Below are 26,617 nucleotides of genomic sequence, written 5' to 3' on the forward strand. Positions count from 1 at the left end.
CAATGGGGACCAGATTTCCCATGCACTCCCCTACAGGACTGAGTAGTAACCCAGGGAGACTGGCTCAGCGACTGAATCAGACTGAGATTTCTGAAGTGGACTAAATGCTTTTTAAACCTTTTTCCTAAACTGAGTAGGTATAGGCTTGGGAAGAATCAGCGGAATTAAGGAGAAATAAATGACATTTTCTTTACAAAATGGAACATAGTGTTAATAAATGCTTACTCCTATGACAAAGAGAATTTGAAAAGGCATGAGAGAAAGAGTCGGTGCCAAGGCTCACTAGGCTAATCCTCCGCCTTGCGGCGCTGGCACACCGGGTTCTAGTCCCGGTCGGGGCGCCAGATTCTGTCCCGGTTGCCCCTCTTCCAGGCCAGCTCTCTGCTGTGGCCAGGGAGTGCAGTGGAGGATGGCCCAAGTCCTTGGGCCCTGCACCCCATGGGAGACCAGGAGAAGCACCTGGCTCCTGCCATTGGATCAGCGTGGTGCGCCAGCAGCAGTGTGCTGGCCACGGCGGCCATTAGAGGGTGAACCAACGGCAAAGGAAGACCTTTCTCTCTGTCTCTTTCTCACTGTCCGCTCTGCCTGTCGAAAAATAAAAAATAAAATAAAAAGAAAGAGAGAATAAGACATAAATAGGGTTGGTGTAACATTTTAAAATATTTAACAGTTTTGGACTCCTTCTCATTGCAATTTGAGGCAAATGTGTGAGGATTTGGGACAAGATTCAGGCATTTGACTTCTTCACTTCTTTCTATAAACCTTCAACACTGTCCACCAAGTTTGCTATTTTCTTAATGCCACATCCCCCTGGTCACTCCTCTGCATACATTGAGAACTCTGAAGTCTAGTCTGTAAGGTATGCTTCCAAACTGATAATTAAGGAATGTAAAAAAAATTTAAGAAACTACTTTTGGGGTTCGGCTTTGTGGCATAGCAGTCAACTTGCAACCTATGATGCTGGCATCCCATATAGGTACCATTTTGAGTCTAGGCTGCTCCACTTTGCCTTCAGCTCCTGCCTGTTGCAGTCATTTGGGGAGTTAGCCAGTAGATGGAAGATCTCTCTTTTTCTCTGTGTCTGTAACTCTTTCAAATAATAATAATAAAAAAAAATTTGAAAAAACGTGAAGTTACTTTCTTTCCTAACAAAGTTTCAAGGTCTATTGTCTTTTTGTGAATATTTATTTATTTAAAAGGCAGATAAAGAGAGAAGAATCAGAGATCTCTCCCAAATGACCACAACAGCCATGGCAGGGCCATGCAGAAGCCAGGAACTGAGAATTCAATCCCACATGTGAGTGACAACTTCTTCTTCTTCTTCTTTTTTTTTTTTAAGATTTCATTTATTTATTTACTTGAGAGGTAGAGTTACAGACAGTGAGAGGGAGAGACAGAGAGAAAGGTCTTCCTTCCCGTGGTTCAATCCCCAAATGGCTACAACAGTTGAAGCTGTGCCAATCCAAAGCCAGCAGCCAGACTTCCTGGTCTCCAATGCAGGTGCAGGGGCCCAAGCACCTGGGCCATCCTCCTCTGCTTTCCCAGGCCACAGTAGAGAGCTGGACTGGAAGAGGAGCAGCCAGGACCAGAACTGGCGCCCATATGGGATTAACCTACTGCACTAAGGCGCCAGCCTCCTAGTGACAACTACTTGACTATCAACTAGAGCTGTCAACTTCTGACTCCCAGAATGCACATTAGCAGGAAGCTATAATTGGGACTTGAACCGAGGCACTCTGATACAGGATGTGTTTGTACCAAGAGGTGTCAACGCTACCAAGCACTTGCTCCCTTGCTGTGAGTGTTTAAAAAACAAAAGTCCTATTTTGGATATCACAGACTGTATTATCTTCTTTAAATTTATCTTCCTTCTGAAATCACTCTAATGACTTATAATTACTGGCTCCCTAATATTACTCATCCCATGAAGACAGAAGGTTCAGATCCATAATGGATAAAATTGTGATGCTAGGAATATTCAGGGAAATTATTAACTTTACATACTTCCTTATTCCTTTAAAGGCCCAAGAGCAGTTCAGGGAAAAATCCAAAGGTGTTCGCCACAATCCAACATTGCTAAATGTTGAGTTTACTCTGCCATATTAATAGTGGGTTTGGGATTTCCTATTTGTATTTCATACTCTGTTGTTTGCTTCATTTTAAGCAGAGGCAAACTCTGTGTCAGAGTAGGATTTATTAGCAGGACAACAAATCTCAATTTAAGACAAAGACCTGATGGGCTCAGCCCCTCTGCAGAAAGCACAGTCTGGGACAGGCGAGAGCCTCGCTCAAGCTTCTCTCTTGCTAACGAGACCCTGATCCACGTCACAGAGGATGGAAGAACTGAGGGAACCCTGTGCGTACCTGCTGTGAGGAGAGTGGCCATGACAGGCCAGCACTTACAGAGTGGCTGCCTTCATCTGCTTTCTGATGCTCTGTCAGAATACTTGAGCCTGGGTAAGTTCTAAAGCAGAGAAGTCTGTTTAAATTCTTGGTTATGGAAGCTGGCAAGTCCAAGACCAGGTGGCTCCATCTGGTAGGGCCTGGCAGTGTATTATAACATGGCAGAAGGTGGAAGGGAAAATGGGCATGTGCCAAATGGCCAAAACAAGGAGCAGCCTCACTTTCAACAGCCTTTTTTTATAATTAATGTTTGTTTACTTTTATTATTATCTACTTGAAAGTCAGGAGAGGAGGGGAGGTGGAAGAGAAGGAGGGAGCAACACACACACAGAGAGAGAGAGAGAGGAGAGAGGGAGAGAGGAGATCTTCCGTATGCTAGTTCACCCCCAAATGCCCTAGAATTTCATCCACTTCTTCCACATTGGAGGCAGGGACCTAAACTCTAGGGCCAGCATCAGCTGCCTCCCGAGCACATTGTCAGAAATCTGGATCTGAAGTGGAGTAGCCAGAATTCAAACTCGCACTCCACTATGGGTTGCAGGTATTGTGAGTAGCAGCTTACCTACTTAATTATGATATCCACCCCATGTAACAACCCACTCTTGAAAGACACATGAATTGTCATGCACATGAACTTGAGCGTACTTACCATCCAGTGAAGTTTCACAACATACTTTCCATAGCTATTAAACAAGGGAATATGGCCCTTCACAGCCTTGCACAGAGAGTATATGTGTTCCCAGGGCTTCCAGAGGAGAAGAGGAGGTTCTCCTGTGTTCCCTTTCAAATAATTGTTCAAAATCCCTCCATTGAAAATCTTCCACACTGCATAGATCTCACTGATAATCCATCTCATCAGCTAGAAACAAAAACCAGCAGTGTTAGGTCACTATTTTTCAGTTGTAGATACTGTAACACAGGGGGAGATACTGTAAAAAAAAATCTAACCCCAAGAGTAATATTCAGTGGAAAGTGTAATGTATTCTAGATTTCAATTTCTGTTCTACAGAATGAAATCATAGGTCTTGCTTCCTTTCTTTAAGAAATACAGTCACAATAAAAACTAAAATAAAAACTAATATTAATGCCTCAAATATAAATAGATTTTAATTAGCAGCTATAACTCACACCAGTTAGGAAAAAAATTCCTAAAGCATGACGGTGAGCAAGGGTGAAGTGAAATTGGCTTTCTGGGAATTGCTTAGGCACATCTGCAAGGCATCCTGCAGTGAGACTTAGTTCACAGTTCCTTACGCACCTCACTGCAGAGTAAGTGTTCATTTGCTGAAAACAAGTCAAACATGACTTCATTTTTTACAACAACTGGAGTCTGAAATTAAAAAAAAAGATGGTTACTACTCCATGAGAAAAATAAAGGAAATGTGGCTTAATGAAATATAGTTCTATGTGTTGGAAATAGACCAAACTTCATTTTTCACAATCAGAAGAATGAGAATTTTTTTTTTTTTTTTTTTTGACAGGCAGAATTAGACAGTGAGAGAGAGAAAGACAGAGAGAAAGGTCTTCCTTCACCCTCCAATGGCCGCTGTGGCCAGTGCACCACCCTGATCCGAAGCCAGGAGCCAGGTGTTTCTCCTGGTCTCCCATGCGGGTGCAGGGCCCAAGCACTTGGGCCATCCTCCACTGCACTTCTGGGCCACAGCAGAGAGCTGGCCTGGAAGAGGGGCAACTGGGACAGAATCTGGCGCCTGACCGGGACTAGAACCCGGTGTGCCAGCGCCGCAAGGCGGAGGAGTAGCCTATTGAGCTGTGGCGCAAGCCGAGAATAAATTTTTAAAAAGCACATTGTTCCTTAAGACAATCCTTAGAGCTTTAAATGAATTTTAATATAATTCCATTAAAATAAAGTTTTTAAATACAAAAACAATATTTATATATATATATAATGCAGATAAATTTAGCATGCACATGGATAAAACCTGAGTTTAAAAAGTGATTTGAAATGTAAATTAGCCACACAAGTTAAACCTGAAGCTTAGTTAACATCTGGTAGCTGCAAGAAAGATATCTTCATCTCGGATGAAAAATATTAGTTATGACAGCTTTTAAAACTCTTATACAACTTAAAATTCTGTTCCTAAAAATACCGTTCTAAAGTTAATTTGTTGGTCATTATTTAAATTATCTAAATGGTAGAATAAATATAGTAGGAAAAATGTGACATACATATTTAATGAACTATGATGCATATCATTTAAATATTTGACTTAAAAAACATGAAAGTGAGTTTGAATAGACAATTAAATTTATATAGAAGATAATTCTCAATTATGTATACAAATAGAACCATGAAAGTTCAATAATAGTTATTTTATATTTGAGAAAAATTTTCCTAAAACTACCTTGAAGGCCTGAATTTATTGTTCTCATAAAAAATTATAAAAGTAGGTTATTCTGGTAAAACTAACTATGATAGAATGTTTCTAAAATGCCCAAAACATTTTATAAGTACTAATGGGGAAGTAAAATTGACTATAGTTTAGATACTGGATGCCTAATGTTTGAAGCATTAGCCTGGTCACCTGCTAACAGAAAGAAAGAAAAGAGTTTGTAGTAGACTAAAAGTCCTAAGGCAGCAGTCTCTAGGATGACATTTTTTTTTTATTTTTTGACAGACAGTGAGAGAGAGAGACAGAGAGAAAGGTCTTCCTTCCATTGGTTCACCCCCCAAATGGCTGCTACAGCCAGAACTACACTGATCTGAAGCCAGGAGCCAAGTGTTTCCTACTGGTCTCCCATGCGGGTGCAGGGTCCAAGCACTTGGGCCATCCTCCACTGCCTTCCCAGGCCACAACCGAGAGCTGGACCAGAAAGAGGAGCAACCGGGACTAGAACCCGGCGCCCATATGGGATGCTGGCACCGCAGGTGGAGGATTAACCAAGTGAGCCATACCACCAGCCCCTACAATGGCATTTAATTATCTATATTTCACATATTTGTGTCTGGGGCAGAATAAATCCACAGACATTGTACAGTTGTTAAGTACAATCAATGCTTAAGGGTCTAGCCACTATGTCTAGTTCTCAGGAAAAAACAGCAAACAGATCTGATTGATCTCTGTGTGCTCACAGCTTGTCAATCTACTTGGTTGGAATAGCCCATGTAGACTGTCATATATTAAATCCAGGATTTTAAGTTCTTTATCCTAGCTTCTTTCTGACTTAAACCATGGTCTTTGATTTTTGTCTTTCACTTAGAGTTCTGGGATATGTTCTAGCTTGACTGAGTTTCTGGAATTATGGACCACAATTATTTTTGACTAATGAAATAAAGTTTAGTGGGCTAGGACCACTGATTTCAGAGGTCACTAAAACTCTCATCTATCTACTCATCAATCAATCAACCTAGTATAAGGAGTAGTAAGAGAGATGAGATAGAACAGAATAAATCCCTCATGGGAAGGTTATGGTTGAACTGTGAATTTTTGTTTCAGCTTTATATATGTCTATATTTCATGAGTCTCAATGTAAAAGGTAGTCATCACTGTTAACCTAGACGTTAAAACATGAAAAACACTACTCTAGACTTCTCTATTTAGCCAGACTTTCAGTTCTGGCTGTTCTGGTCCATTGCCAACCCGATGAGTCAAGAGGAGTCAGTGATGGGGGCAGTGGAGAGGTGGAGGTAGATGGCAGCTTTGTGACAAATGTAGGTGTGAGTGTAACCAACAGCAATGAGTAGATTTACTTTTAGTACAAATGTCTCCCTCAGAACTAAGATTACTAAAAAGAAACAGAGATGGTTCATAAAATTTTCTACTGATTCAAATTTGCAGCAATCTTACCTTACAGAAATTGCATGAAATGTAAATTATGTACTTATATTGAGCAAAAATCATTATTAGTAATACAATATTATGTATATTATGTTAACATTACAGAATTTATATTCTTCATATTACTGTTATCTTATACTGTAAGTAACTTAAAATATGGTTCATGAATATTTCATTTGAAATATCTTATAGTGAGCAGGTGTTTAGCCTAGCAGTTAAGACACTACTTAAGAAGCTTACATATTGCATCAAAGTGCCTAAGATTGATTCTTGGCTCTGAGTCATAACTCCAGCTTTCTTCTAACGCAGACCCTGGGTGCCTGTGCTTACAGCTCAAGTAATTGAATTCCTGCCACTTACATGGGAGACCTGGAGTGAGTTCGTTTCCTGAATTCAGTCCAGCCACTGTGGGGATTTGAGAGAGTAAACCAGTGGATGGCAGTGCACACTCTCTCCTTCTCAAATAAAATTTTAAAAATAATAAATGAGTAAATAAATGCAAAATGTCATATAAGTCAGCATTTCTGAAATATTCTGATGATCGGGCATATCTTCCTATTTTTTCATCTTAGTAAATCTTTTAGAAGTTAGAGTTATACAACTTTCTCAACTAGTATGGTGGATAATTTTTTTTTATTAGTGGCAGTGCTGATGAAGGTTAAAATCTTTAGGAATTAAAGCACTTTGTTTAGAAACAATTTCAATATATTCCACAAATGTACAGAAGAATCAACCCTTTTACAACCATTTAACTAGTACTAAATACTTACAATTCAGCTTACTGCTTTTTCCTAAGAATTAAATGAAAATAGTAGGAGATTCAAAAAGGGACATGGGTATTAATGATATTAAATCCTTGGAAACATCAAATATACTCAAACTGTCCTAATTGGTAAGAAGATAGATAATTGAATCTAAAATTTCAATATATATAAACACTGTCTAAGTTTTTAGATGAGGTCCCAGTCAATTGATTCATATGGGTGCAATTGTGGTCTAGAAATGAAAGTGGCCTTTAGAAATTTCTTCAGGAATACCTGGAATAGAGAAATTAAGTGCAAATCTATTGATCTGGAAAGTTATTCATAATAAACACCAAAGAAAGTAGACCTTCACACCAGGTAAGTTCATGCTAAGAAGCAGGAAGGAGAATGTCTGTTATTCAGATTAAGTAGTAGCCTCATACAGCATGTCAAGCTATAATTCGACATTTTAAAGTGAAGAAAAAAACTCAGACCTCTAAACAAAAATTCATAATGTCCTAGAAACCAGAGTGTTAAATTATTATGCTATGCTAATAAACATATATTTCAGATTTAAATGTCAAAAACAATCACTTTTTCCTATTGAATACTGCAAGAAAAAATTACCCTAAATCATTTCAAAAATGCAAATTTTTATCACTAGGATATTAAATCCCATAATTAGTAAGCATTTTTTTAAAAAGTAACAATATTACTTACCCGATTAATAATTAAATCCTGTGGACGTTTCCAGGAATAAATTTTCAATGACGCTGGCAATTCAATTTTTCCCTCAGGGTCTTCAAAAAAATGCTATGGAAAAAAATAAATTCAGCTTTTTATATGGTTTTATTAAAGTAAAAACAACTAAATTTTATATAAATTTGTAAGTACATGGATTTGATCAATCTATAAGACTTTAAAGAGCACTTGTGTTTGTCCTCAGAGCTAATTTATGGAGTATTTGGAGAATATTGAATTTAACAGTGCTGTGTATATAATTAACAGAACCTTGATTGTTGAGTAGCATTTAGATTGAAGAGGAAACATTCCAAACAAAAATGAGTCCTTTGGAATATAAATTAGGTGTGGTGTGAATTTTTTTTTTTTATCTGAGTTGAGAAGATTACAAAGCATTTACTTCATTTTCAAGAATTAAAATTATAAATAGGATTATATGTAAATAAAACTTGAAGCTTTGTATTTCATTTATTATTTTTAAAATGAATCTTAATGTTTAGATATAATTACTACAAAAACTCCTGAGCAGTTATATGAAATAATATATGGTTCCTGTGTTCCCATTTTCCAGTTTTTCCAGTGGTAACACCTTGAAAACTATAGTGTTTCGAGTGAATTGCTGCATCAAATAAATAGGTTATACCTTAAATGTAACCCACATCCATAGCCACAACAAAGAATTATTTATAAATAAAGTAGAAAATTTTAAATAGGCAAATAAAACTAAATTATTTCAATGGAAACAGTGAAATCTTGACATAGTCCCAGTCTCAGGGACACTTCATGTTCACTTGAGCAACTAAGATCTTTATCTACATATTTTACCAGGATATCAAGTGAGTTCTAATTCTTATCCACAGCCTAATCTTCCAAAAATCAGGAAACAGCTCCTAAGTTCACTGACAACTCATTTTTTAAACCACCCTCTGTAAATGCATGATTCCCCCATTCTGTCCAAAACCTACAGCCTAATATGCTCTAGCTTTTAATTTCTACTTTCCATGTGACACTTTCATCCAGTTTCCTACCAGTTATTCAACTGCAATTCACCAATGCTCAGGACTAAGGCTTAGAAAGGTAAGGAGGCCCGGGGCGGGGGGGGGGGGGGGGGGGGGTAGGAGAAGTGAGGTAGACAAAGCTGGATCTCCTTCTGAATGAGAGTGTGGGAAGAATGAGTACAAATGAACACATCTTACTGCATTATAAAATTAAAAACCAAAATGAGATCTAATCCTATTTAAGTCTACTTACAAATATTGGGCTTTTTCCTGTTTTGTCCTTTTCTTTTCCACCTTTGCCTGTGTCCCACTTTTCTGCGTTGATGTCAGCTTCATTCCACTCTGGCCAAATGGGAAACTTCCCCTTCTTTTGTTCAGTAGAACCAGACTGTACACTGCTACCAAAAGGGTACAGGCTAGACATGAGGGGACAGAGGGGCAGGAGGGAGGGGAAACAAGGAGGAGGGAGATGAAGAGAGGAGGAGAGTGGCAGAGAGAGAGAGATGGCTTTAATTAAAATCTCTGAGGTAAAATATCGGATTAATTGTATGACATATATTTAATTATCTTGTCAGCAGTCATCTTCAATACATTCTTCAACACAGTCATACCTGTTCCCAGTTTCCAGATGATAGGGCCTTAGATAATGAAATAATCCCTAAGATTATCCCATAAATAATTTCTGAGCAGTAGTTTCTACTTATTTTTGCAGAATAATAAAGCATAGACACAGACTATAGATTGTTACCTATTATAATGAAAAAATAAGAATATTTGAATGCAATTCATAGTTCAGCAAAACTTTTTACATTTTTAATAGTAATTGCTTTTAAAGTATCAATACAGGTATGATTTTAATATTTTCCAGGGTAAAAGTACTATGTGATCATTTTTCAAGACAAATATAAACTATAAACCAGGTAAATAAGGAAAACATATTTACCATACTTCAATCTACATTATCAACAACTATATGTGCTCTCAGACCAATCTATACAACATACATTTCCATTAAAACAAAATCATTCTGCATATTATTTTATAGGCTCCTTTTATCACCTATCATCACATCAGCAATATTTCCCATGTCCATAAATATTGATCTAAATACTAAACTTAGTGATCACATAATATTTCATTGTCTTCAGAGTGGATCAGTGAGTGATCCAGAGGAATAGGCAGAAATGTCTGGGGCTCAGACATTGTTAGGTTGTTGTTAAGTCTACTTATTATTAAGAAATAGCACGAATTAAGTAAACTAAATAACATATTCAAAAGTGAAAAATGTTGAGGGAAAATATAAAGCAGGAGAGGGAAACTGAAATGTCAGAATCAACAATTTTTAAAACAGAGGTTAAGAAAAATGACTACAATAAGGTAACTTTCTAAAAAATACTAAAGGAAAGTGTGGGTTCAGGTATGTGGATACTCACAGGAAGGTGACCGAGAAGCAGGAGACAGAAAGTATAAATAGAGAGGGAGAGTATTTCAGACACAGAGCATCTGGATTATTTTAAGAATAATATGGATGTCAGTGTGTTGCAGCTCAATGAAGGGAGGGAGAGGTACAAGGAGAGGACTTCAGAGAGTTTTCAGGAGATGTGAAGACTGCATAGGGGACTGAAGCCCCCAGGAAGGAATGCAGCCCTGCTGGGACATTGGTATTAGCTCCGGAAGACCAATTTTAGATTTGTGACTTTCAAAATTCCAGGACAATAAATTCATGTAGTTTAGACACTAAACTTGCAGCAATTTTTATTACAGCAGCAATAGGAAACTAATAGAGCAAGGTGGAAAAATAGGAGAAGGTAGCATCTTGGAAAACAGGTGAAGCAACTTTTTTCAAAGCTGAAAGAATGTATAGCAGAAGCAAATGCTGTTAACAAATCAAGAAAGATAAAGTAAGAACAACTAAATTATGAATTCAGAACAAAAAGCTGAACATCTCCTTCAAATGTCAACTCCTGGGATGAATGTGGGTTGAAGGACTTTGCTGAATAGCCTATCTACCCCAGCAATGTTCTACCCTGTGTATCTTCACATTGCTTTTTTTTATAGCACCAAACAATTGTCTCGTTAATCTTTTATGTGCTCATTGTGCATCTCCATAGCTAAGATTTATAAGCATTGGATGTTTTATTCATTTCTCCCATCTCCAGTATCTGGAATGATATCTGCACAATTAGGAAATCTATCATCAATTTATATGAAATAAACACATGAATGTCTTTAACATTTCTATAATTTTTAATTTGAACTACTCAAATTGTGCTATGTAGGTAGAGATTAGTCAGCTACTCATAAATCCCATTTCTCTCCACCTTTTTAACATTTGGCTATTGTGTGTGATGATGTCTTGGGCAATAGAATATGGGTAGATACGCTGTATTCCCACAGTCAGGCTCAGAAAACATTCTCTGAAATACTTCCCACTCTCTTTCTGCTTGATTCATGGCTGAATCCACTGAGCGTGCCTTAGAAAATGGAGATACCACAGGATGGAAGGAGCTAAGAACCCTTATTCAGCACAGGAAAAGCCACAGCTATACATGTGTTCAGACCCTGGTATGACTGAGAAATACACTTTATTCTATTAAGTTATGGACATTTTAGCTGGTATTGACTATTAGCATTGACTGGTAAAATGAGTGTAGTTATTTTCTTAGGATTTGGATTTGTTTTCTTAGACCTTCAATCATTATAAGCATGCCCATACTATAACAATCTGGGATTATTTTTCTTTTCCTTAAATTACTAACACTTTATCTTTGTTTGTTGTGAACTCTGTCTGTCCTTTGCATACCCTTTTATTATGAGCTCAAGTTTCTAAAGGTCTTCTACTCTAGTCCTCTTTCCCTGAGACAAGACTATGTGGAAAGAATGTGCTTTCAAAATAATATTGAACTTTCTTTTGTCAGAAACTCCAAATGAACAAACCATCCAGGAACCCATAGTACAGTAAAATCAGATTTCAAACCTATGAAAATCTTTGTCAGAGTTTTCATTTTTAAGGGAAAATCTTTTATCTGCCTTGATATTAGTGAGAGAAAAGCTAGCTTTCCTATAATTTCCCTATACTAAAGTGAATTTTCATGCTCACTTTAAAAATTAATTAAAGCCTTGGAAAGCTATGCCTTTATGTAAGGTTGGAAAATTCCCTTTCTTCATTTGGGTTCAAGATCTTTTCCTACATATGTTGAAACAAAAGATCTATTTTCAAAAGACTGATAAGACTTCCCCAGAGACATGATGGTCTGATCTTCAATTCCCTCTCTTTTTCAGGATCTTGAAGACATTTATTCTTTATGTAGGAATTATTTCTAAGAGTTATATTTTATTTTTTCAAAATCGATCTACCATGTCTGAGACTACATACATTATTAAGGAGTGTTCTTAAGTAGCATATAGTTTAAGGAAAAAAATGAACTTCTTCACAATACTTATAGAAAAAATTAATGGATGAAATATCATCTTATAGTATCTTTTTATTGAGTATTGGTATAAGATAAACAAGTGTTGGTATAAGATAAGATAAAGAGTATTGGTATAGATAAACAAGAAGTGGGTGATTTGGTAGCCATCAAAATCATAATAAAATGACCTCATCTGGGAAGCTCAAAATCTTAAAACATATTTTTAAAGGAATATCTAATTACTTAAAAATATGGGGCTCTACTAAATTATGTTTTGCTTCCCTCCTCATTCTGTCAAGTGTAAGTAAATGTTCCAGCTCCTTCCCTTAAGCTGTTAAGCTTTATCACTAATTGGCCTACTTTCCTTGGAACACATCAAATATATTTCCTTCTATACTGAAGATTTCTCAAAAAGATTCTCATTAAAATGTCTTTTACTAGCCCAATAGATCAAGCTTAGTGCTGTAATACAATATAAACAATGCACAAATGCAGCTCAGTGTCAAATATATACTGTAAACTTCAATGGTCATGTAGATGCTGTTGTTGAAATTCTGTCTTCAGAGTCTACTGGCAGATGCAGCTCATGCTCACAGCATAATAGCGATCCTTGAAGTATCAAAATACATGATTTCTGGGCTCATCATTTCTCTGTTGATAATTTTATAGCAAAAAAAATAGAGAGGTTTTAGGCTCCAGTAATCCTGGAGAAAAATCTTGCTAATTTTTAGAAAATTCAAACATACACTATTGAAAGATCAGTTATTTAGAGAGTTATCACATATCAGAGTTATATGGGTATGGGGTCTAGCTCTGCTTCTAGTTCCTTCTGCTAATGGAGACCCTGAGATGTAGTGATGATGGCTCAAGTAGTTGGGTTCCTGCCACATAACCTGGATTGACTTTCTGGCTCCTGTCTTTGACCTTAGCCAATATGAGCATTTGAGACCTGAATCAGTGGATGGTATTCTCTCTCTCTCTCGCCTTCTCTCTCTCTCTCTCTCTCTCCCCGTGTGAGTGTGTGTGTGTGTATGTATGTATCTGTCTGCCTTCCAAATAAATAAAAACAAATAAAAACATAAATAGAAATTTTAAAAATTACAAGATGGGCATGAGATTTCAAAGATAAATAAAATACATATTGGCAAGGCTTATTTTTTTAAAAAATTTATTGAAAGTTTTTTTGGGGGTGTCTTTATAATATAAAATCTATGTAATACAAATGACCACTATGGGATAATCCAAAGGAATGCAATGTTTGGAGGGAAGAAGCAAATGATAATAACTGAAAACCATTAAAAACATTAGCAAATGAATCACACATAGAACCTGTGGTGGTGGATAACAGGCTGACACAGTGTAATTAACATGTAGGTATAGGGAAATAGAAAATGATGAAAGGTCAGAATTAAAGGTCTTTAAGTCTATCCTGATTAAGAAGATTTAAGTACCCCGTTAAATTCATATGACCAGAAAGAGGCTTCTCCAAGGAGCAAGTGGCTAGAGTTATTCATAAGTTCTAGTGTTGCTATGATTCTACTAGGAAACAGACAAGCTGTGCAAACCAGTAAAAATGGATATGAGGTTGTCTATCACAACGCATGTGGCATCAGGGACAGCACTTCTATGAAGCAGTAATACAATTGTTTTTAAAATGCTTATGGTAAATGTACCCACTAATGAAAAAAAGACTGAGCTTGTATTGGATCAGAGTGCTGGAGGCCCACTTCTGGTCCATTAACTAATAGCTGAATTATGGAAAGGCCCTGGAGTTCTCAGAGAGGGAGCTGAGTTCAATAGAAGAACATACTTTAAGGAGCCCCAAATAGAAACTGTTTGCCAACTGAAAAGCAAGTATTTAATATTGTAACCCTCTTGAAGATGTCATACCAACTCCATTTCAGCAATGAGTAGGGACCTGATCATCCTGGAAGGGTGTCCAAAATCCAAAGCACAGAACAGTGTGCATATATTTAAAATATCTGCAAAAGTTGAACTAAAAATTACAATTGCAGGGCCAGCACCGTGGCTCACTTGGCTAATCCTCCGCCAGCAGCGCTGGCACCCCAGGTTCCAGTCCCGGTTGCTCTTCTTCCAGTCCCCCTCTCTGCTGTGGCCTGGGAGGGCAACGGAGAATGGCCCAAGTGCTTGGGTCCCTGCACCTGCATGGGAGACTGGGAGGAAGCACCAGGCTCCTGGCTTCGGATCAGCACAGCACTGGCCATAGCGGCCATTAGGGGAGTGAACTGATGTAGGGAAGACCTTTCTCTCTGTCTCTCTCTCACCGTCTATAACCCATTTGTGGATGCTCAATACCCATGGCCCTTAGGGGTGAGACTCACTCAGTTCCACCTCAGTGGGCTCCCTTTGTCCTTCAAACAGATCAAAAGCCTACGGTCCTTTCTTGCTGACCACTGCATTTGGAATCATCCTGGGATGAATGACTTGATGCTTCTAGGGTGCATATCCACAGACACTGAAATAGAAGCTTCTGCTTTTCCTCTGGGCAGCTCCAACACTGATTTCCAGAATGGGAGTCCTGGCCCTTCAGCAAAACTCTAAGCTACGACATGGTCCTTCAGCTTGATCTCTTCTGTGGAAGCTTTAAGGAAATTTTTGTTCATTTCTGCCTGCTTGGGAAAGGTAAGTCTTAAAGGGTTAAGATTGTCATCTTGAAAAAGAGCCCAGAGGATGATAGCTCCAGTATTTTCCATCTCATGGCTGAGCCTGTAGTATCTTGATTGTGTCAGGTAACACACTGGAGCTCTTAGACACGGGAGCACATCCTCTGCCCCTTACTGCTTTCTCTGTACCCCTTGCATTGCCCAATCCTTTTTTCCAGCACAGAAAGCCAGCCCATGAGTCTCTGATCTCTTCACTCTTATCTTTCTTGTACTCTTACGCCCTTCCCAGGGGCCAAACAGGGACAGAGTTTTATAAAACCCTTGAGATGCTTTCTAAAATACTGTATGCAATGAACATAACTGGCTCTCCTTGTCAGTTGCTGAGCTGTATAATTTTGACGATGTCTATTTCAAGTCTTTTGCCATCCACGGTCTGATTATTATCTGGAACTTGAATACAAGCTTCTGACTGCTTTAAGATGAATGGACAAGACAAGAATTTCCAGTACTCTGAGGAAAAAGAACTGAAAAATCCACAAAATGGCAAATAGAGATCAAACAATGTGGATGTCACCTGTGCCCTTGGCAATAAGGAAGACCCTAGTAAAAATTCCAATCTTAAAGAAATCACTACTGATGGGGAAAACTGCTAGTCAGTGGCATTCTGCCCTATATCTCTGCATTCAAAAATAGATATATCCCACCAGACTACAATACATGTTGCAACAGCACTCAGCTTCCAGCTGGCCTGTTTGCCTGCCGCTCCCTTGCAGCAAAATAGAGTTGTCAGCTTCCACCTGACCTGCTCACCCATTGCTGCCTTGCATCGTATTTCAATAAATCTAACTCCACTCTTGTCTGTGTTCTACTGCTGGTGAATTCTTCTAACTGCCCATGACACTGGCATCACATGGTCATTTCCTATGACAAACAAGAGTTAGTTACATGAGGCTGAATGAATTAGTGAGGTTTGTGGATTTCTATGTCTTAATTATTTAAGGACTGGAGGTTCTGCATTGGAATGTTTCATCTTCTAAATTCAGGAAAGCTTTTTGCTGTGATTTCAACTGTTTACAGGACTTTGGTACTGTTTTGTAAAGAGATATGTGTTTACCTTTTCCATCCTACTTAATTCCTCTAAAATTCAAAAACTTATGAGGATTTTTGGCTTCTGATGGCTATGTGATTGTTTGCAAGAATTCAATAAGAATCAGCTCTCTTCATAACAGGATATAGTTAGAAACATTAGCATAGCCAAAAATCATGCACATGACTCCTGACTTCAAGAATCCCCAACTTTGCAGTGAATAAATGGAGCTGCCACTTCTAAGTAAGCCTTAAAATTTCAAAAGATTAAGAACTAACATTAAAAAATACATAAGCCTGATTTGGATTGGCTTTTTAATCTAAAGAGTTTTTCAACTCTGAGATTATGTAGTAAAGCAAATTTCATTATTATTAATTAATTCAGTTAATCACCAAAATAAATACATCTGACTTTAAAGTATAACTGTTGACTGTTTTTCAGTTTGCTAGCTTTCATGTTCTTGTGGGTTTTGCTATATATCTTTCTCTTTGAAGTTTGAGCCTACTGCCTGTCAGATTCTACAGAAGGGTAATTTCAAGCAAGTTAATGCTAGCCTTGCATTTGGGGATGATAACTTGTGCGATAGAACAGCTAAACTAAGTTTAACAATGGACTTCTGGTAAAATTAGTCTAAGAACCATTCCTTCTAAAGCCTCTTTGTTGCTCCAATGTGGCTGAAAGTGTGTTTGACACTGACTCCTGGCCATCGGATATTTCCCTGTAGATGCTGGACTGCATTAAGAACCAGGTCAAATCCAACCTGGCAATGAGGAACAAGCAGAAGTTAGTTACAGGATGATTGATTGGCAATGTGTTCAAGAAATTCTGGCCATGAGAATGGAATAAAACTCAAGATTGAGTCACTGGTGTCAACCTGAATAAAAAATAGATAAAGCTGAGAGGATAGAAAGGAAGAGATGAATGATTGCTTATAGTCATTGTTACAAAAGATTGTGCTAGTAGTACACCCACTAGAGATGGCCCACACTTCAAAAGAAAGATGCATTGTATGAAAATCAAATATTTGTCCTAAAGTAAAGTGACTGGAATACTCTAGATTTGAAAGGAAAAGACATGACAAATAACTGAGGAAATATAAGAATGTTGTAGGTTTTTGGAAGTTTAATGTGTGAGGTTAGGTTGGCTGAAGTTAGAAGGAAATTAAACACCCTAGACTTGGATTCTCAGTTTCCTGGGTGGTTAACCTCATTATTTTTAACCTCATTATTTAACCTTATTATTTAACCTTATTATTAACCTTAACCTCATTATTTTTCTCTTGGCCCTAGTGATTCCTCTAATTGATCTCTGATCACCCTAATTCTTTCGCAAACACTAATTTGGTTTCTCTCTTCCAGAATACAACTCACATTTACAAATGGTAATGTAGCTCCTTCAACATCAAATTTCTCCAGACAAGGCCACCTACAATCCTCAGAATAACATGGACAAACATTTGCATAACAGATTACCTTCTCATTCCTGAGGCTCTACTACTCACTGCATCTCTACAGCTAGGATTGTGGAATACCCCAAACTTCTCACAGACTGACAGTCATAGCCAGGGTCAATGAGATGTCCCCGTCCAGCAGGAGGCATCTACCTCTGTGTTTTCTCTGCATAGGATTCTGTTTCAAAGGGTTGTCCTAGTCTATGGCCATACCATCCTGAACGCACACGATCTCGTCAAAAGTTTGTCCTGGTGTTTTTTTTTGTTGTTGTTGTTTTTTTTTTTTTTTTTTTTTTTATTTTCCCAAAGAAACCTTTTATTTAAGGAGTACAAATTTCATAAGCACAATTTTAGGAATACAGTGATTCTTCTCATCATACCTGCTCTCCCACCCTATTCTGACCCCACCCAGTCTCATTCTCCATTGAGATTAATTTTCAATAAACTTTATATACACAGAAGACCAACTCTATACTAAGTAAATTTTGCAACAATTTGGGTGCACACACACACAGAGAGAGAAAAACTGCTTGAGAACAGGTTTTACAGTTAATTCTCATAATACAACTCATTGAGGACAGAGGTCCTGCATGGGAAGTAAGTGCATAGTTACTCCTGTTGTTAATTTAACAATTAACACTATTATGTATGATGTCAGTGATCACCCCATGTTCTTGACATGAGCTGCCAAGTCTATGGAAGCCTTTCAAATCTACAATCTCCATCAGTATTTAGACAAGGCCATAAGCAGTTCTTTCCTCCCTTCAAAGAAAAATACATCCTTCTTCAATGGTCCCTTCTCTCCTCTGGGGTCTCACTCACAGAGATCCTTCATGCAGGACATTTTTTTGCCAGAGTGTCTTGGCTTTCCATGCCTGAAATGTATTCATGGACTTTTCAGCAAGACCAGAATGCCTTAAGGGCTGATTCTTATGCCAGAGTGCTATTTAAAGCAATTGTCATCCTGTGAGTCTGTTGTGTGGACTGCTCCCATGTTGGAATATTCTCTCCTTTTTAATTCTATCTATTATTATTGCCAGACATTTGATCTGGTGATTATTTTCTAAGTCATTCCAACTCCCAACCTCCTTCACAAGTTTGTTGCCATTCCTTGTGGAAGGGCCCCCTCTTACAGATCTTCTCCGCACTCCTTCCTACCAAATGGAGTAGATAAAATTCTCTCAAATCCACATCTTCACCTGTCTGGTTCCCTTGGCCAAACATTAGATTACTCTGTCCCCCTCTCTTCCCTGATTAAAATTCCCTCTCTGGAGCCACTAACAGTAGAAGTGTTGACAGCTTCCCTCAGGGCAAACATTTTCCAAACTTCCCTCTGTCTGAGATGGCTTTTAAGACCCATATCTTGCTTCTATCCTCTGCCTCTTCCCTATCTCAGTTTAGCAAATCAGTCATACTTCTGGGAACATCTGACACCAAGATAGACTCACAGATACTCCCACCACTGGTAAACTCATGGAACCCCAACAGGACATGAGTAGCACCTTGCTGTAGTAGCTGATGAAAGGAGACATTCTCCCTCAGTACCAAAGCCTTGGAAGACCACCAAGAGTTTATGATGCCAAGCCTCTAACTCACTCCAGGCAAGCAAAAGTTACTAACTGTGACATCTGCTGCCAAATTTGCCAACGGGCAACAGAATATCTTAATAAGGAGCAGTTCCCCAACCCTACATCTCCCTACTTTCAGTGTAAGCAGATGGGCCACTGGGCTGCTCTATACCCCTTGAATCCATGCTCCCTTGGATTGGGTCAGAAATCAGTACCAACAGCCAAAATGTCAACCCCTGAAGAAGCACAGGGGAAAAAAGGCTACAATTTAATTATTTATACTCATTCCAAATATGCTTTTATGGAGCTTCATGCTTATAAAAATTTCTAGAAGGAATGAGGTTTCTTCACCTCCGGAGATACCCCCAAATAAAATAATATACCCTTTACTTTTCTTCGGCACAACTCCTTGGGAGTCCCTGACTGTTAACCTGAAGGCAATAATGTGACAGATTTTGATTATTACAAGGCATCTGTCAATCTCTGGGGGTGGGGTGGGGGAGGGACATTTGTAATTGACATAATGTTTCAGTATACTTTGACAACACTTTTTTCCTGTCCCTACATGAACCAATTACCCATACCATCATTGCTAGGGAAAACTATTGGCATCTCTGTTAACCTTACAACTTGTTCATCCTAAGAACATTATACCATATTGGACCCTATAATCCCCTTAATTTATTTGCGACTAATTCTTTGTATATTCAGACCACGTCTCTTCAACCCGGTTGTTTGCTTTGTCTCTTCTCAAGTAGAGTCCATCTGGCTCCAGATGATTCTCCAAAAGGGATAAAACTACATCAATTCCAATGATGAGATTTACTTGACACTCATGAATGGACATATTCAATAAACTGTTTTTAGTTGACAGGCAGCAATTACAGTAGCCAAAGACACTCAACATTATGCTAAAATAGCATGAATCAACCAAATCAGTCACTGGAGAAAGTAACTAAAGTGTTGGGTTCCTCTTATTTGAAGGAGCAATGCCAGGCAGAAAGACATGAGCAACTGGGGGAAGACCCTCTTTCAGAGATAAAACCAATAACCCTGTTCTCTGCCCAGGACTCCTAATATATTCTAGGAAGAAAAAGATTTTCTCCAAGGCATTTTATAGTCATATTGTCAAGAAAACAAAGAACAGCAGCAATAGTAAAACATCAAGTCACTTATAAGGGAATCCCCAGGACATCAGAGGCAAACTTCTTGGCTGAAACATTATAGCCCAGGTGAGACTGGGATGGAAGAATTCAAATACTTAGAAAAAACTGCCAGGAAATTTTATGAATACATATAATGTTAATAATACCTTTGTGCTTTTAAATGCTATACCTGCAATTCCAGAAAGTAAAAATAAAAGAGATAAGTAAGCTACTTCATAGAGTCATTAATAGGCTAATTTTGTCTTTAGTAATGATACTAAATAACTACGGTCTTTGTAGGAAATTATTTAAAGATGAACATTTATATAAAAAATAGAAAATTAAGGATAATCCAAAAGATAAAAAGTTAAAACTTCCAAACAGAGAGAAAAGAAATTATGGATCAAATGTAAGGGAAGAACTAACTGTAAACTATGTTATAAGTAGAAGGGAAATTGGGAGTGCAGAATTATTTTTAATTGATATCAAATTAATTGATATATATGACTGAATGATTTATACCTATGATTAAGAATATGACAGGGACATATACTTTTACTTCTACTAAACATTTTACTGAAAGTTGTAGCCCATCCTTGCAGGCAAGAAAAAGAAGAAACAACGTCAGACTAGAAGGAAGAGGTAAAACTATTTTTACATGCAGATGACATGATTATATAGAAAATCTGATATTTTTCAAAAAATCCTATTTATAATAAGTGAGTTTATCAAGATCACAAGATAAAAAATAATATAGAAAATAAGCTGAACTTTTACAAACTGGCAAGGAGAATTAGAACTCAAAAATGATACTATTTCCAATAAAATGAATGAATGACTTTTACAGTTATGTGTGATACACAATCTTCAAGGCCAGTATTCTGAAACCATACAATTTAGATGAAATTAAAAAGGACCTAAATATACGAAAAGATTTCATATGCATGTAGTGTTGGAGAACTCAATATTGTTAAGACATAAATTCATACAAAATTGACCAACAGATTCATGATAATCCAATCAAAATCTTTGCAGGTTTTTTTTAATTGACAAGCTTATTCTAAATAAATAGAAACACAAAGAATCTAGACTAGGCAAAACAACTTTGAAAACAAGAAACATTGGAGAACTGGCAATATCTGAGTTCATAGCTCATCAGGAAAGCTTTCCTAATCAAGACACAGAGGTGGGCATCCAGACAGACAACGATCCCGGGAACAGAATACAGTGTTGAAAAAGAGGCTGCCCAAACATATAAGGACACTCAAACCACAACACAACTCAGTAGAGAAAGAATAACCTTTTCACTAAATACAGCAGGAACAACTGGATACCCATCTGTAAACTTTGATCTATGCTTTGCATTCTTTACAAAGATAAATTCAAGCACACTTAAACCTAAAACCTAAAACCATGCAACTCCTTAAGGGAAACATACAAGAAAGTCTTTTGAATTAAAGAGACACCAAAGGTATTTTAGATATCACATCAAAGGCATAATCCATAAAATAAAAAATTGACTTAGATATCATCAAAAATTTAAAACTTTTCTTCTTCAAAGCACATTGCTAATACAAAGAAAAAAGTAGCCACAAACAGAGAGAAAATATTTGCAAAGTATATGCCTCTTAAAGGACTTCTGTCTCTTATAACCCAACAAAAAAATGGGAAAACTTTGTTCAGATACTTAAAGAAATTTTCTATTCACATGAAATTGTATATTTTATGGGATATAGTAAAATATTTGAACATATATTTATAGTATAAGACAACCAGACCAGGCCACAAGACTTTCCATTTTCTCATTTTTTCCTCCTGTTTGGAGCCTACAATTCCCTTTCTTCTAGCTTTTTATAATTTATAACATTATTGTGAATTATCACTTCACTATGCTTTAGAATACTAGAATTTGTTACTTCTAATAGACTATATTCTGGAACCTGTTTATCAACCTCCATTTACCCTTTTCCCCCAACCCTAGTAATTATGATTAAAGTTCAAATTCATTATTTGCCAAACTTTCACACAAGAGAGAAAATGCAATATTTGCCTTTGGGTTCCTGGTTTGTTTCATTAACAATGATCTGCAGTTCTGTCTATTTTCCTGCAAATGTCTAGATTTACTTCTTTATTATGGCTGAATAATATTTTATTGAATATATCTATATCTATCATCTATCTATTAAACTACATTTCATTTAGCCATTCATCTCTCAATGAACACTTGTGTTGATTACAAATCTTGGTTATTTTGAATAGTGCTGCAATGAACATAAGAGTGCAGATATCTCTTTCATATGCTGATTTTATTTCCTTTGGATATATACCCAGGAGTGGGAGAGCTAGCTCATATAATAGACGTGTTTTAGTTTTTGGAGGAACTTCCATACCGTTCTCTATAATGGTCGTACTAATTTGCATTACTACCAACAGTGTTTAAGGGATCCTTTTTCTCTGTATCCTTGTCAGCATTTGTCATATTTTGTCTTTTTGATAATAGTCATTCTAACTTGACTGAGATGATATCTCATTGCAGTTATGATTTGTATTACCAGCTGTCCAGTGATTTGACCAGATAATCTAAAAAAAGAATATACACGAATTATGAAATAACCATAATTTCAAAAATTGACCTGCAGAGATGGCCCACTATAATCCCTGGAAGCTATGGACACATCACACCCATGATTATGAGAGGATATATAGGATAGCTGACCTTAAGACACAGAGATTACCTCTATGTTTCTATGTATACTAAAAAGCTGGGAGATTTCTGAAACTGGCAGAAAGGCAGCCAGAAATGAAATTCAGAGAGATCTGAGGTATGAGAAGAACTCAATATGCTATTGCTGCCTTGAAAATGGAGTGGGATGTGAGAGAGAAAAAAAATGCAGCCTACTTCTGGAAACACTGAGGATTCCTGACAGCAAGCAGAGAAAATGGAAGTTTAGACCGGCAACAACAAGGAGCCAGACTATGCTGCAAATCTAACAAACTTCAAGTGGATTTTCCCCCAAATCTCTCAGCAAAAGCCCAGTCCAGCTGACATGTTGATAGTGGCCTTGTAAAGCCTTAAAAAGAGAACCTATCTGAGCCCGATGGGAGTACAGAGCTATGGAAGTGTAAAATAATAAAGGAATGGTGCTTTAGGTCACTATAAATTCCCAATAGTTTGTTATGCAGCAATATGTAAACTAATACTGAAGACAAGTAAACACATGAATAGATGTTCCACATAGTCTTTCAGTAAATGCAACTATTACTGTGCACCTGTTACAATGGCTAAGTTAAAAAGACAAACCATGTCAGGTGTTGACAAGAATGTGAAGCAACTGGGACAAACACATAACTAAAAATATTACATTTTGAGAAATAATCCAGCAGCTTTCTTAAAAATTTAACCATATATCTATGTGACATAGTCACTCAACTCTGAGATATTTTGCCCAAAATGAATGAAAGCACATGTACATATAAAATACATACATGAATGTGGATAGGAGCTTTGCAATAATTGAAAGCAGGAAATAACCTAATTGTCCATCATCATATCATCATGTGAATAGGTAAATATATTGTGGAACATTTAAACAATGGGTTGTGAATATCAAAATAACTATGAGTTAAAGAAGCTGTAAAAAAAGGCATTTAGGTTTGATTCCTTGTATATACAACTGACAGAAAATAGAACACTGGTTGCCTGGGAACTGGCATCAGCAAAGGACAGAGGAAAGGGTCACCAGGGGCAGGAGGAATCCTTCTGAATAGTGTGGTTTTCATTATTTTGATTGTGGAGATGGTTTCATGTATGTTAAAACACATCATGGTGCACCCTTTAAATAGTGCAATTTATTGTATGTCAATTTTATATCAATAAACCTGCAGAATAATGAATCAAGGAGAGGCAGGAATAAGCCTGAGAGTTTGAAAAAGCAAATTAAGGAAATTCCAGATGTTATTGCATAATAACAATATTATCTGTTCATTCTATTACATATTTGATGGGCAAATCATACACAATAAGTCATCTTATCTATACATTCTTTCATATATGCTATTCTTGGTTAACTAAATATGCTCCATAATAGGTGACTGAAATAAAGTCAGAATTATATATATATTATTTATATATAATTAAATTATCCCAGAATTCTTTAAAATATACTTTATAATATTGTTACTAATGAAATACTAATAAATAAAATAACTTTCAAACTTAAAAGCATTTATTCACCACATACTTCACAAAGATAAAATGATTTCTGTTAATTCTAAAATAAATGAACAAGATTATATAATACAATTTAAAGATGCACCAGAGCTAAAAGTTTTCGAGGAAGGGTTTAGCCAGTACAAAGGTGCAAAGCCATTAGATATTTTAAGCAATGAAAAGACAGCTGAATATGTTTTACACACACACAAACACACACAGACACACACACACGAGTCCCTATATCCACTTTAACTAGATTATTTAATGGAAGCAGTTTCACTGTAGGGATATTACAATTTTAATAAAATGAGGGTCTGGAATTTTGCCACTGTTTTGTTAAGGCATGCTGTTCAGAATAATGACATTATTTTACCCATAGTGGGAGGCAGTTTATTTATGAAATGTGCAATCAGCATGCCTTCTTCAGTAGTGTCAGTCAATACCCTGAAGGAATCAGAATATGAATAGCTTTACACAAGTGACTTAATTTGGGTTAGGGGCATTCTGAGTCATACTCTTCACAAAATCAAATTTGTAAAGTAACACATTGCAAATCTCAAAAAAAATAAAGTAGCTACAGCCAGATTTTCATGTGTACCTTCCTCTCATTTGATTTACTAAAATTATTTGAATATATATTTAATTTTAAAAGTTCAATCTTTATTTATTTTTCCTTATGCAATGTTTTTGATGTATAAGATTAATAAGTTCCAGTTTCTATTTTCAAATATTTGAAATGAATAAGAATGAATACACATGATAACTAAAATACAAAGGCAACCTTGAAGAGGGTAGTAACAAAGTGCTTTGTTAGCAAAAAAGAGGGGGAGAAATTGCTTCTAACTATGAAAGTCAAGTTCCATTCAAGAAGATCTTTAAATATGGATGCAATTAGGATTAGCTGGGAAGCCACCATTAACAAAACAGAGTGGGGCCAGTGCTGTAGGATAGCAGGTAAAGCAGCTGTCTGCAGTGCCCACATCCCATATGGTTCAGGTCCCAGCTACTGCACTTCCCATTCAGCTTCCTGCTAATGCACCTGGGAATGCCCTAAATGATGGCCAAAGTCCTAAGACTCCTGCACCCAGGAAGATCTGGAAGAAGCTCCTGGCGTTAGATGGGACTAGCTTGGGTTGTAGCGGCCATTTGTGGAGTGAATCAACAGATGGAAGATCTCTCTCTCTCTCTCTCTCTCTTTTTCTGTCTCTCTGTAACTCTGAATTTCAAATAAATAAACAAATCTTTAAACAGAGAGAGTATGGAAAGAGGGGTAGAGGCAGAAAGTGGACAGACAGGAAGCTGTCTGGTAGTATTTGATGTGTGTGGAGGAGAGAGCTGAGGCTGGTTGCCCAGCTCACTGCTGACAGCTTTCTTAGCTTCTCTCTTCCTCTCTTATTCCTCTTCCCTTTTTCTTTTAAAATTTTTGAAGCAGGAGCATCCTACAAGTAAAATTGTATATAATGAGTAATAACAGCATCACTTAATAGTAAACTGGCTAAGAAAAACTTTAACTCAAGACAAGGAAATTGCAGGGTTTTCTTAGTGGTCCAACTGGACTAAAAAGGCCCTCAACAATGAATGGGTGACAGGATAAAAATGCAGAGCCAAACCAGATAATTAAAAGAACAAGGAAACCATTGGATGCGATGGGCAAAGGAAAGCGAGAGGAAAAAGATTATTGATCTTGAGACTGTAAGGTGACAGAGAAGGTAGAAATAATTTTCCCTGGGGCTGGCACTGTGGCATGGTAGGTTAAGCCTCTGCCTGTGGTGCCAGCTTCCCAAATGGTTGCCAGTTCAAGTCCTGGCTGCTCCACTTCCAATCCAGCTCCCTGCTAATGGCCTGGGAAAGCAGAGTAAGATTGCTTAAGTGCTTGGGCCCCTGCATCTGGTTGGGAAACCTAAATGAAGCTCCTGGCTCCTGGCTCCAGATTGGCTCAACTCCAGCCATTGTAGCCATCTGGGGAGTGAACCAGTGGATGGAAGACCTTTCTCTCTGTCTCTCCCTCTCTTTATCTGTAATGCTGCCTCTCAAATAAATAAATATTAAAAAAAGAAAATCATTTCCCTGTAATATTATTATTTCTCCAAAATGAGCAACATAGAAGTGTACACATTTGTGAGAGGAAATGATGGCCTCTGTTTTGGACATATTTATTTTTGAGTAGGAAATCAAATTAAAGTGGGCTTGTGGCCTCAGACATGAGTTTAGTTGAATGGTAAGAGTCAGAGATGTTAATTTAGTGTCTCAAATCAGGAATAATTGTTTCAAATGATCAAAGGGAAGGAGACACGTGAGCTAAGTAAGACCATTGGAGAACCACTTAATTTGGGGTGTGGGTGGGGGTAGAAAACAAACAATGCGTGAGGCATAAAGGAGAGATCAGAGAACTCCAGAAAAGGACAAGAGAGGTGAGGCTGAGCTTCAGGACTTGA

The 26,617-nt window shown here is 37.3% G+C and overlaps 1 protein-coding gene across 4 annotated transcripts in view; it reads right to left on the reverse strand.

The window, feature by feature from the left end:
* Positions 1 to 26,617, reverse strand: part of ADGB (androglobin) — a 215,760-nt gene that overhangs the window by 181,308 nt on the left and 7,835 nt on the right. For 3 of the 4 annotated variants that reach the window (XM_051855271.2, XM_008263621.4, XM_008263619.4), the window contains exons 2-5: positions 8,936 to 9,098; positions 7,664 to 7,756; positions 3,662 to 3,733; positions 3,053 to 3,262 (exon numbers count right to left, since the gene is read on the reverse strand). In XM_051855271.2, coding sequence (XP_051711231.2) covers positions 3,053 to 3,262; positions 3,662 to 3,733; positions 7,664 to 7,756; positions 8,936 to 9,098 — 538 coding nt within the window. The remainder of the gene's footprint in view (positions 1 to 3,052; positions 3,263 to 3,661; positions 3,734 to 7,663; positions 7,757 to 8,935; positions 9,099 to 26,617) is intronic. The other variant, XM_051855270.2, reaches the window with a different exon arrangement.

The sequence above is a fragment of the Oryctolagus cuniculus genome, chromosome 5 (genome assembly GCF_964237555.1).
Source record: "Oryctolagus cuniculus chromosome 5, mOryCun1.1, whole genome shotgun sequence".
Lineage (NCBI taxonomy): Eukaryota > Metazoa > Chordata > Mammalia > Lagomorpha > Leporidae > Oryctolagus > Oryctolagus cuniculus.